The sequence below is a fragment of the Struthio camelus genome, chromosome 9 (genome assembly GCF_040807025.1).
Source record: "Struthio camelus isolate bStrCam1 chromosome 9, bStrCam1.hap1, whole genome shotgun sequence".
Taxonomy (NCBI): Eukaryota; Metazoa; Chordata; class Aves; order Struthioniformes; family Struthionidae; genus Struthio; species Struthio camelus.
In genome coordinates, this window is record NC_090950.1 from 21362024 (window position 1) to 21375097 (window position 13074).

Genomic DNA, 13074 nt, shown 5'->3' on the forward strand with positions numbered 1-13074 from the left:
TGACATTAAAAAAATAAAATAAAAAGGAAGTGTTTGGCTGGAACAAATGCAAAAACACTTCTGTTAGGAAACTTTATATTTTTTAATCAGCCTCCCTTTACAGCTATTTTAGATCGAGACTTCTGTAGCGTCACACATCCCCAAGCACAGGAGACTTTTAACTAAAAGAACTGCCTTTACATAGCGACAAAAGCATCAAGAAAGGTAACGTTGTCTGCTTTGCAGGTCTAATTTTCCTTAAGCTCTGGAATGAAAAGCAGCTGATACACAGACAAGGATCAATCATTCAAGACTGTCTGTCAGAAAGGAGCACTGTACACCTTGCATTTAAGAGGTAACTTCTTTCTCCGCTTATCTCCCAGCAAAGGTCACTAGCCTGCGCCACTGGGGCCTAACAGCAACAGCACGCCGTCCTTAATGAGCGTCACCTCACCTAACAAATCCAGGTAGCAAAGTGCCATGCTGGGAGGGCCTGCCTGCCTGACTCTTTCTGGAGGCCTATTAGCTTGGGTGCAGCGCTATATAAACGCAGTTTTATTACGTCTGGACGCAAGCTGGCCCTGGGTAAACCTTTTGAGCTTTCTCTGCTCTGCTCATTCAGTTGCAGAGCTGGCTGATGGGAAGCTTGCCCCAAAGCATGTCCCACAGGCTTACTTTAACTTTCCATTTTGAAGTAATTGTGGCAGAAATAGTAAGCTGAAGGAGAGATCTTCATGCCTCTGCACACAAGCGCTCTCCAGAGTGGAAAGGAAAAATGCTTTCAGGTAGTCATGGAGGAGGGAATGGCTGGATGAGCAACTGCAAGGGATGATGAGAGCACGGAAAGAGATCCCATTCATGCAGAGTGCAGACTAGGCTGTTGGCCCCAATTATTAACAAAGCTAATCAGAAACAGTAAAGATACGAGGATTCTCTTGCCAGACCTCACTGGGGAATTGTCCAAGTACACATGATATGGGGCTGACTCATTGTAAATTCAGCTTTAACATTTCGCTGCAGGTTGCAGCAGGATGAAAGAAGAGAGGACACAGGTACTTAGAAAAAACATGTCAAAAGCATATGTGACTGAAAGAACACATGTACGAGTCCTCCCTACAACTACAGTGCTTGTAAGGCAAGCTCATCTCCTGCTCTAATCATTTCCCACACTGATACAAGCACTGTACTCAATCTATACTATGAACGTCGAAGAAAATTACAAGGAGATAGGGCTGTCTGAGCTCCTCAGTGACTGACACCAAAGCTGCTCAGACAGGCAGCTATGTCAGAAGGACAGAGACCTACCTTGTCATGGATGAGCCCATGGTAAAGGATGCTGTGCATGTCTCTGCAGAGCCGTTCCAAGCCGCCATACTTAGACCAGACATTTGGGTTGCTGGTGGACACCAACCCTTCCACTGTGGTCTTCAGATTGCCTAGCAGTTTCCAGTGCTCTTTCCTGCAGAGAAACATAGTAAGTTCCTAATGAGCATCAAATACGAAAGAACAGGAGCTGCAGAGCAGGACAACGGTGTTACATTCTCTCCAAGGAGACTTTGGTCAGACTGAAACCTTTGATGATACAGAAGCTAGAAATACTGAACTAAAGGGCCTTACACCTTCCTATGCTTTAGCCCTGGGGTCACCTATCCATGGTTTGCGGACAAGAGGCCCCACAATAATGCTTGGGGTGACTGGCAGCCACTGCCAACATGGTCTCAGGTGACAGTCAGAACAAGAACGAAGGTGCCTGCAATACACTTTTTGTTTAGTACAGGCCAGCAAAGACTGAGGACCTCTTTTCCAGCCAGTTTCTTGCCTGCTTTACTCACACCCTTTATCAGAGGCTGTTAAGAGCAGTAGTGTTTCAGCTGAGAGAAGAGAAGTATAGCACCCATTAAGGCAACATCGTGACATACACTAACAGCCCATGCCACATCCACATTAACTGGCACTCTGCCGAGCACTTCGCTATGCGTCAAGTATTTGAGCATTTTCAGGATGAGGAAGTGCTCCGTTCCTCATAGAGGAAGTTCGTTAACTCTTCAGGGGCATACAAGCATTTTGACTATTCATTTCAAGGATCTGGGGACAAGACACGCTATACTATGAAGTGGAAGACAGGCACACGGACAGCAACGGGGCTGCTCTCTGTCCCCTGAGCTGCTGTAGATAAAAGTAGACATTCTTACAAAAAACCAATTACATTCTTGACAGTGATTAACAACCTGCAAGTGGCAGGTACACTCAAGAGCTTGCAGAGCATTCCTCATCATCAACTCCCTCTACTGCCCTGTGCGCAGCAAACAATTTCCATTAACAGCCATGAAGTGGGAGTGAGAGTACCAAAGGGTAATATGATTTGCCTGTGTAACAGCAACTTTGGGGAAGGAAACCTTGGAGGACTCGCTTCTGGCTCTCTTCACTCAAGCTGCTTAACAGTGTTGCCAGAGGAGTATCAGCTGTCAGAAATATGTATTCAGATAGGAGCAACTCTGTCAGAAGCGACAAGAAAGTTGCAAGGTACGTTTGGATGTGTAAACGCCAAAAAATGTGCTTCTGCAGGCTTTTTTTTTTTTTTTTTAACAAAAACATTCAAGATGACCTCTTAGAATGAAAGGCTGATGTTTACACTGACAAGTAACAAGTACAGTGTCTCAGTCAGTAAACCCTCTCACCAAAGGCAACTTCCTGAGGCTTTTTTCCATCCACAGAGCAGGAGCTTTGGGCCCCTGGTCAGAGAGCAGCTGCAACCGCTAAGCAGTATCACTTCATCAGCTCCTCCCCAAGCTACTTCTAACACTCAGCACTAAGTAATGCAAGTGAAAGTCCAGCCACACTGCCGAAATCACAAGTCAGTGAGTCAGGGAAACTCCCTCCTTGTTATTTTATGCTATAAAAAGCATGTACTGCTCACAATAACGCAGGGGTAGTACACACTGGAAGACAGCAGAGACCCAAGCCCTTACCAAATGACTTGTCTTGCTAAAGAAGGAATTGTGTGTCTTCCCAGAGGTAGGAAAATTGCAATCCAATAGACTGGAGTCACAGTTCCCTCTTAACACAGGGAAAAATATTAATTAATCCTTAAAAAAAAAAAAAACTAAAAATGCTTTAAAACATCACTTCCGTCACTGAACTCAGACGCACGTAGGAAACAACTGGTACGATGAAAGCACCTTTGCTGAGACGATTCAGAAGCTACCAGAAGTGAATTAAATCCCTGAATCAACAGTAAGAATCCCACAGGACTGAATTTGTTGACCCAAAGGATTCAAAAGCAATTCACGAGTCAGATGCACAGGACTCTTCGCTGACACCCAAAATGCAGCTGCTTCTGGGCTGGAACACGGTGTGTATGTTGAAAAGCACCCAGTTACACAAACCTGAAGAAATTAAGAACTGTACATTTGGTTGCAGGTGGCAGGGAAATTGAGAGAGGCGCACCACATTTCAGCATTGCCTGGACTCATGGATTAACCCCTTGAGTAGTGGCAGGATTTGTTCCTCTCTTATTGACAGAGCTGACAGAAAAATCCTGGGCTGCCAGGAGGGACACAAAAAAGACCCGGTTCCAGCTGCCCTCAGGTTCCCTGTTTCAGATGACACTCACAGCAGTACTGAGAAATCTGGTTGTTTTTACTGAATAAAGAGACTTCCTGACTTCCTCTTTGCTAGTTCTAAAAAAAGCTTAACCCAGCCTGATAAAGGGGATAAGGACAATTAAAATCACATCACAAAAAAGCCCAGGAAATTCTTACCCCCGAAGCAAATCATCCCGCTTCCAGGAAGAGCCAAGAGAGCAATATACCCAAGAGAGGTCACGCTACATGAGCAGAGATGCCCCTACAAGAATCACACGTGCTTCTTCTTTCGTGCTTTAACATAGCCTGGTTTTCCCCATCCTCAATAGCTGAGCGCATTTACAGAGCTCACTGCTGTGTGCCTGCTCTGGTTCAGCAATTTGTGCACGCCAGCTGCTGCCGGGGTAACTGTTTTCTCAGACACTGGACTGGGGTGAAAGAAGACTTGGCAGGAGGGATGGTTCACTCTGCTCAATACCTGAAATGCAACTGGATTTCTCAGGGTTTCACTCAAAAGAGCTCAGTTCTAGCTGGGGATGTTCTTTTATGCATCATGATGCAAGTCAGCTAGGCAAGAATCTGGATGTGATCTGACTTCAGAGGAGACACTAACAACAACTCAGCCTAGATACTAGCAAAAGTATTTCCTTGAGGAAACAATGGATTGGGTGTGCCTGCTCAGAATAGGGTTATTATCTAAGGGATTATGGTATACTCCTTCATACAGCAAAAAAGAAAATTCCGTCCTGAAAGGGGGACCAAATTCTGAGCCGCAACAGACTTTTCCTAAGGATCTTGCTTCAGTTGTTGAAAAGGAACGGGTCATTATTTCAGGGCTGCCCATGAAATCTGATACACTGGAATATATCAGTGAGACCTCAAACGCATCTCTCTTTCTTTAAAGATGTTCCCTCACTCAGCCTCCAATTTTAACCACCATCTCCATAAAGTCAGCCTGGGTGCTCATGCTCTTTGCTTTCCAGTACAAACTCTATCTTCAGATACAACCACATCAGCTTGCTGCCAGGAATTGTTCCAGAGATAATGGAAGCTTTTACATCCCAGCAATATGGGACAGAATCCAACCTTGGAGTTAGAAATCGCTCAATGCCACCGCTGACAACAATGATGCAAGGTGCTGAGAAAAATCCCACTTGCTCTCCCAAAGCTTTCTCAGTCCCTCCATGCCAGCTTGAGTAGAAATTTCTTTTGGTCCAAGTTAGCAAAGGTGACTCATAGCAGACGCAGGGAGCCACGCTGCTGAGTCAGGTGAACTTCTTCATTTAAAAACAGCCCCTCAGTTACATTCCAAAACAGAATCACATATGTAGCTAGTTTTCAAAAAGTGAGCTTATCTTTCCTATAAAGACACATGCCGAATGTATTCATAGGCCCCACAGGAGAAATCTAGCAACCATGTACTCGCTTGAGCATTGTTCTCCACCTGGAGGAATCACTTGATCCTTCTTAGCACATTAAAGAGATTGGGCTGAGGTTACTGAGGTCATTTGTGAGTAACCGCGGAGGGACTTCTGCGAGATTTCCCAAGGACGTTCCTGTGCTCACTGACAGTTCCTCCTGCAGGTTTCAGAGGTGACATGTAACCTGCCACTGTGCACAGACTCCGCTGAACGCTGCCATCCACAGGTTTCCTAGACAACCAGCAGCACGTTTGCCTGGGCTGTGCTCTCTGCTCTTCATACAGGCTTGGCACTTCTGAGAAGAGGTATTAAAAGAAACGCAGACTTCACGCAATTCATCCACAGCAGCAGGGAGCAGCCCACAAATCAAAGGAGCTCTTCAGCTCAGCAAACCAGCTCAGTAAGGACCAGGCGAGGACAGTGGAGCAGGCCAGCTGGGGCACCGAGCTGCAGGGTGCTTGCGCTATTGCTAAAACTGGGGGCACAAGCAAACAGGCTCCCCCAGTAAACATGGCTACATCTGCTGCTTCCCACAGCACCAGGGTGCCCTTTCTCTGCACTGGCAAAGGATTAGAGAGGAAAACGGGGATTAAAGGCAGTTTTTAGCCTTCCTCCCAGCTTTAAAAATAGTTTTGCCTGCTCATCCTGGTGAAGCCTCCCACAAGCAGATGATCACAACTAGTGCACCCTAGGCTACTCTCCATCAGACGTGAATCTACACAGGGCTTGCCTGGAACATGCCAGCACTAAAATATTGCTTTGACCAATCCCACACCACGTGCAAGCCATCCCGTTCACCGAGTCAGCGCATCCAACCCAGCGCTGCCCAGGCGCACGGGCGCTCCAGCATCACTGCGCCTACACGGCCACACTGCACCCAGCTGAGCGTGCTCCGGGCATTACTCTAGCCAGCTTCTTTGGGAGGCCAACCCCGACACGGCACGGGGAGACAGGAGGAAGGCAGAGGCCAAGCTTTTGCTTGTAAATGCTGAGACCACAAACACAACCGAAGAGACAATCTTTGAGCAAATGACATCTGTTAACTGCGGTCCTCCCCCAACCCAGGAACTTCTTAATGCAAGCAGGTGGCCCCAGACAGAGACATGCAAAGCAGGCCCCAGCTGCAGCTGCCTCCCCCGGGACCAGCTGGTCACCTTCCTCCCTCACTCCCACCACCACTCCCCTTACAGGTTCTCTCCTCTGGGCCCTGCCATCCCCTGGGCCTTGCTGCCACGCCAGCTGAAGGCAGCGGCTCTTTGCTAACCCGCACCACTGAATCAACGGCCCTTCCACTGCTTCCTCCAGCACTGCTGCATGCTTTTCATCACCCACTCCTCACTTCAAGGCACGGTGAGCTTTCCTTCACTGCCTGGCAAAAGGTGAGCGTTAACTTTCCTGCTGTGCTTTGATGTGACGTTTTCATCGCAGCCTTTGCTCCCTGATGCGTTTCAGACTTGTCCCTTAGGAGGAGAGACAGCAAAAACAGACACAAGATTCTCATTTTCCTCTCCTGCCTTTGCAGAAGGACAGACTTTATAGTAAAATGCCTTTTGCTTCTGTATTTCCCAGGATCCTACACAGGAAGCTGGACCCCGTGACCTTTATCCTATCACTATCAATCACATCCACAATCGGCAGTGATAAGCACCTCACTGGGAATTACAACACTACACTGTTTGCAAAAAGGACGATGAGGCTGTGCAAGGCCCATGCCAGAGCGCTCTCCAGTGCGCCAGAGTAAGAACTGACAGGCAGGCGAACAAGCAGGTGCCACCACAGTGCCAGCACCAGAGGGGACAGTGACCTCCTCTTTCCCTGGGAGAATTACAAAAGTTCAGCACGGCCACCGTGGCATTACCTGCAGTCGTTTCTAGCCACTTCTTACCTATCTTCCAAGTTGCAAAACAATCCAAGAAAGAACAGTACTACACCGGGCTCCACTTTTTAAGCAGTGGGTGCTCACTGGGACAGCCTTATCAGTGACCTAGCATTAAAATTTGCTAGCGCAGGACGTGGACTTTCAAAGGCGAGAAAATGCACTAAGATAATTCGTGGAAGAAAAAAAAAAATGAACGCAGTCAATTCCATTTACCTTTCTGAATCTGCTGGTAGCCTGAAACATTCAAATCCAAAAGGTACCCCAAACCTGCAGTATAGTTGAAAAAGTACGAGTAGCATTTTCACAGCTGATATTACTAGCAGAAATACAGCAGCTAGCTGGAGTCTGTCAGATAAGGAACGCGTCTCTGATATCAGGTTTCAGCAGTGCCCTCCTCTCCAGCCAATGCTCTCGTTTTCCTCCAACAGTCTGTCCCACACTTCTGAACACTAGTGCAGAACTCAAGCGCAAAGCAAAGACTGAAAACATGAACAAAATCTGAAATAAATAGGACTTATCATGAAAATATTCCCTACAAACACCCTCTGTTACTTGAATAAATGACAAGAGAAACCACGCCTAAAGCATAAAATAAGATCAAGCAGATGAAGCTACTGCAGCATCGCCGTTCTCACCTGTTGGTGTCAGAGCACAGGCCTCCAGCCACGGGCGCACACAAGGCCTTGCATTAAAAACTAAAGGCAAGCTAAAGAGTTATCCTAAACATGTACAACAGGCAAAGCAGCTCACTGCCAGAAGGGTAACGAGGAATAATCCAAAAGCAGTAAACTGCCGAGACACTAGAAACGCAGCGCAGCCGTCAGGGTGGGAGGGTTTCTCACTCAAGCAGAAGCTGTACAGAACAGCGGCTCGGCAGTCACTGTCCCTGCTACGGCTTATGGCGGGACGCTGTAGTGGAGACAGAGCATCAGGTATTCAGCGCACGTGCAGCCGTACGTCTGCAGATTTCACAGGGTGCAGAGCGACTCACTGACCCAGGGCAGGCAAAGCTGGCAACACGCTGCCTTAACAGCCACTGATACAGGGTGCTTCCTCCCTCCTGCTTTTGAGGAATCAAAGGGACTAGAGGGGCAGCTGACACGTACAGACGTTCCCGTCCATCTCGGCAAACGCTCAGCTCCAACTACCTTTTGGACAGGCAAGATTTGCTCCCCACCGCCCCCCGTGAGATGCCCACATCTGTCCCTTCCGGCTGCCCCCCAGACAACCTGCATGCGGACAGCCCAGGCCTTCTCTGCCCCGCTGTGGCTTGGAGACCCCGCGTGCCCACCGTACACACCCGCGGTTACTACCCACACGCGCTGCTCTGCCCCAGCGGCACCTTGGAGACCCTCAGCACCCACGCACGCGTGCGTGCGCGCACACGCACATCACGCTTCTCCTGCTTCCCAGGCACCAACTGCTCGTACCCAGTTTCTTGCACGCGCGCCCCTTGCCCCCAGTTGCGTCCTGCACACACGCCCCACCCAGCTACCGCACGCCCACAGCCCTGTCCCCGGTCGCATCCTGCGCACCTTGCACACACGTTCGCGTACATCCCCTGTCCCCAGTGGTGTCCTAGGTAACCGTCACGCACACATGCGCGCACCCCTACCACCACCCAGTTATCCCCTTCGTACACACGCGTCGCCTTCCCCAGGCACGTCCCACGCTCCCCGCGCCAACAGACACAGCGTGCCCTGCCCACTACCCACGCGCGGGTGTCCTGCCGCCCCTGCACGCAGGCACACACCAGCCCCTCACGCCCCCTTTGTAGGCACACGCCCTCCAGCGCGTCCTGCCCCCCCGTCCCCCCTCACACCCCCTGCGCACACACACACTAGTGTCACGCTTCCCCTACATCCATATCCACAGACGTGTTATGCCCCCTACACACACACCCGTGTCATGTCGCCTCATGCCCACAGAGCAGGTCATGCCTCCCCTGCACACACGCACGCACGCGAGTGTGTCATGCCTTCCCTATATATGCGCCCATTATATATATATAAAATATATATCTATGTAAACGCACACGCGCACACAGCGTCATGCCCCTCGACACCCCGCAGCATGCTGCGCCCCGACCACACCTCCACCCCGCGATGCCCCGGCGCGCACACCCCGCTGTGCCGTGCCTCCCCCGCGGCCAGGCACGCAGCCTGCCACGGCCCCTGCACGCGCACAGCCCGTCTGTCACCCCCACGTGCGCGCGCCCCCGCGCGACACACACACACACGCACACGCACACGCACACACACACGCACACGCACACTCACTCACTCACACCCGCGGCCCCACCTGCTCTCCGCGCGTCCCCCGCCGGGCCCGACCTCCATCCCGGGCGCGCGCAGCCCCGCCGCCGCCGCCGCCACCGCCCGGCGCCGCCGCCGCCGTCACGTGGGGGCCTCAGCGCCAGCCCCGCCACGAACTACAGCTCCCGGCGTGCCCCGCGCGCAACGGCAGCTCCCCGGCACCCTTCTGAGGACGGGACTGCATTTCCCGGCGCGCCCCGCGGGAGAGGGGCAGGGGGGACTACAGCTCCCGGCGTGCCCCGCGCGCGGGCCCGGTGTAGGGCGGCATGGCGGCGGCGGGGGAGGAGGAGCCGAGCCGAGCCGAGGCGAGGCCGTTGTGCCGCCCGCCGAGCGCCCGAGCAGCCAGCGCCAACCCTCGGAAAGAAATGTTCGCGCGGCGGGTTCGCCGCGCCACAGCGTGACGCCAAGAGACCTGCTCACCTAACCCAGCCTCGGAGAGCTGGAGAACATCGCGATGGAAAGACAAAAAACCACCAACCAACCCACCCACCCACCCACAGCGCGTCCCCGGCAAACGGCTCAGGCACCAAACGCACCAGCGGAAAGGCGGACAAGCGGAAAGAGGCTTTCTGCTGTTACTCGCTGTAAAGAGGATGTGAAAAAGGTGCCAGAATTATACATACTTTCCACTCAAAATCAAAGAAATGTAACTTGAAAAAGGGATACTGCTGCCATCAGGCCGAGTACACGCAATGACAAACGATCGTGGGAGAGAAAACCCAGATATGTCTCCAGAGTTGTTTGATGTGCTAACGGCGTCTCAGACCCCCCAGGTCTCTGTAGTCTTTTACGCAATGGAAACTTCTTATAGCTGTTATTCTTCACGGTGAATATATGAGAGTCACTGACAATACATACACAAATACGCCCCCCTTCACCAGAGACATTTGTAAGGTTTACTGCATTGCTTATTGCAGTGGTACAGTACTGCAGCGGCATTTGGGGGCACAGGCTTCTACACCGCTATTGGGAGAGAAATAATAACATCCAGCACATGTTTCTCAGAAGGCACTTAATGAAGAGACTAGGACTCCCCAGGCATCCTGCTAATCATATACAACTGCAACAGCTTCCAGCAAGATCTGTTAGACAGAATGTCATTGAAAACCTCTTCAGAAAAATCACCATTTTCCCCTGCTTCATCATGCTATTTTGCATATGCTACTAACATACATTATTTAACATGGATAATGTTTAACTGTTGTCAAGGCCTGTGGCAATCACATATCATTTAAAAAATTAATCCATCAAAAATAAGTCTGACCATACAGAGCTTATAGTCATGCACACCTCTATTAGCTTATATGACTGAGCTGGGACTAACCTAGAGGATAATTCCCCAATTTATGCTGCAGTGTAGAATGTAAGGAGTGCCAAGAGGACAACCATTTTAAGTGTATGAGAGCAGATCTTTTTGCTACACAGTAGTGGAATTTGGAGCATCACAGACCAGGTGCCTGTTCCTGAGGCATTTAGTAGCTGATTCTTTGGGTGTGGTTTCTGCCTGGTAATTGTAACAACTCCTCCAGAGAATTTCAACCATGATGTTTAACAGGTAACACCTAGTGCGTAACTCCTCCCCAGCGTACCATAACAAGAGGGATTACTCGGCAGCCAAGCCCTGGTGTCTCATTTCTGAGGGGGGCAACAAGTGCTCAAGAAGAGATCCAGAAGGAAAAGGGCCAGCTCCAACACCTGCTACAGCCCGGGGAAGTTTCAGACATACTGTCTCCCTGTGGTGGGATACAAACTCAGCAGGACTGCATAGCATTAGCAAGTGGAAAAGGTGTTAGTTGTGCAGACTGAAGCGAATAAAAGAGGGGGACAGAATTATTCAAATATACCAATGTGTTGACACACGTGGCTCTGCTAATAAGAGAATAAACAGGGCTGTATGCTCAAAGACATTGAGAGTTGGAACACAGTTGGGAGAGACCAAAAAAAGAGTCTGGGACAGAACTAAGTTTTTTTATATGGTTAAAGTACTAGTCCTCTGTAGCTGTCAGTGCCACATGGAGCAATTGTCACTTGGTTAGATGCTGACACGTTCCTGACAGCAAGACAGAAATACAAGAGCTGATATCTGCTTTGCAGCCTACGTGATCTCTACATTATTTTGGCCATTTGGGGCTCTGAAGAAACAAATACTCTTCAGGAACAGAACGTTTCCTTGATTTTCTGTTGTGCTGGGCAACGGACTGCTTGTATCCTGTTTTGATAATAAATGCCACCAACTGATGTGGTACAATCTGCATTTTGTCTGTCTTCCACCTGTCACGAGGGCAGGCAGCATCTGTCACCTTTACAGCTAGCACATTTGTTGTGGGTTAAACAGAGCATTTGCTTATCAGTGTGACACAGTCACCAGATGGAGCTGCACCCCGTAGCGTCACAGATATTTGGTTTAAAGTGTTATGACAAATATGTGGCATTTGATTTTAACACCTCTACTATTGGTATTTATTGGTTAACTTTGTAGTAGCATCTTCCCTTTAGAATATAACCTTTGAAAACCTCAGGTCCCCACTCATCATCATAAATTGATCACTCGTCATCATAAATTTCAAATCTGTGACTCTTAAGACTCAGTCTTTGAAATTATGCTGCACATGGCAAATACAGGGAAGAAAGCGGGGCTAGAACTCACGGCTTCCTGCACTCTTGTCGCAGGCTTCTCTTGCTTGGATGAAAGGAAAATCTTTCACGAGTTGAAGATGTACTATGTCATTAATTGAGCCATTCTCTTCTATCCGGTAGAAAGCAGCAAGACAAATATTCAGAATAATTTTATTTGCCTTATTTTAAAAGGGGAGAGATGTATAAAGAGTGTAAATGGTTAGCACAAAGCCTTGTTACCCACCTGTAGTACAGTACAGACCAGAGGCCAGAAAGCCTCAGCAACTCCTGTGATTCTTGCTTTTCATGATTATACTTCTGGAAAGATCTCGAATTCTGCAGTTAAGAAGCAACAGACTGTACAGTATTTAGATGTGGGTACCTCCTAACACAGGACAGCACTGTGCCAGAGATTATATACATGAGAGTTAGCTATGTATTGGGTACTTAGGGTGTTGCATTTGTCACAAAGGTATTTGCTAGGGGATATTTATTTTAGTAAATGAGCACATGGGGTATGTAGGCAATTTAATAAAATGTGAGAGTCTCCATAATGCAAGGAGAAGGTTGTCTGTAAGGTTGTGTAAATGGAAACATTTATTCTTGCCCAAGGGTGTTTGCAGCAGGGCACCTCTCTGTATGGCACCCGTCCCTCTCTGGCTGCAGTCAGTCAAACCCTAAAACAAGTGATCCTTTGGTCACAGTGGAAACCCTACTGAACTGAGGGCAAGGGAAGGCAGCCTCAACACAACCCCTGGAGAAAACAATGGGAGATGCGGACAGTAATACAAGATGACCACTGTGAATAGGGGAAGTGGATAAGGATTTTCCTTTCAGTATCTATTGCTCGGTTTCTGAAGGAAATCTGGCTTACATGATCATACTGCCTGCCCATCTCATCCTTTCCTTAGTATCTTTTGAACTCATCGACTAATCCCAACCAAATTTGAGCAAGATGTAGAGAGTTTAAAGATAATTACAATCATGTAAGTTTAATAAAGACAGTGTCTGGATAGAGGAAAGGAGTGCCACTGAATGCAGTGCCACTGAATGAAGAAGAGAGAAATCCCAGCCCTGATGCAGCTCATTTAGCAGGAGACGACTAACTTCTTGGTATTTGCGTACTGTTGACTTATCAGCAATGCACACAGCCCCAAAGAATGCAAATATAGAGAAAAAACAGGCTTGACTAGTTTCCTTGTTCAAGAAATAAGTTGTTCCTATTCTCTTTTGAATTTCTGATTCATGTGCTTCTGCAAAAATCTGGAGAACATAACAAC

The 13074-nt window shown here is 48.9% G+C and overlaps 1 protein-coding gene across 6 annotated transcripts in view; it reads right to left on the bottom strand.

Annotated features, from left to right (window-relative positions):
• RUBCN (rubicon autophagy regulator) overlaps positions 1-13074 on the bottom strand; it is a 40656-nt gene that overhangs the window by 26833 nt on the left and 749 nt on the right. For 2 of the 6 annotated variants that reach the window (XM_068954782.1, XM_068954781.1), the window contains exons 1-2: positions 9165-9270; positions 1285-1438 (exon numbers count right to left, since the gene is read on the bottom strand). In XM_068954782.1, the coding sequence (XP_068810883.1) occupies positions 1285-1438; positions 9165-9202 (192 nt within the window). In that variant the 5' untranslated portion in view covers positions 9203-9270. Of the gene's footprint in view, positions 1-1284; positions 1439-2948; positions 3037-3740; positions 3858-7498; positions 8026-8764; positions 8817-9164; positions 9271-13074 lie in introns of those variants that run through there. The other 4 variants (XM_068954780.1, XM_068954784.1, XM_009682152.2 and 1 more) reach the window with 4 other exon arrangements.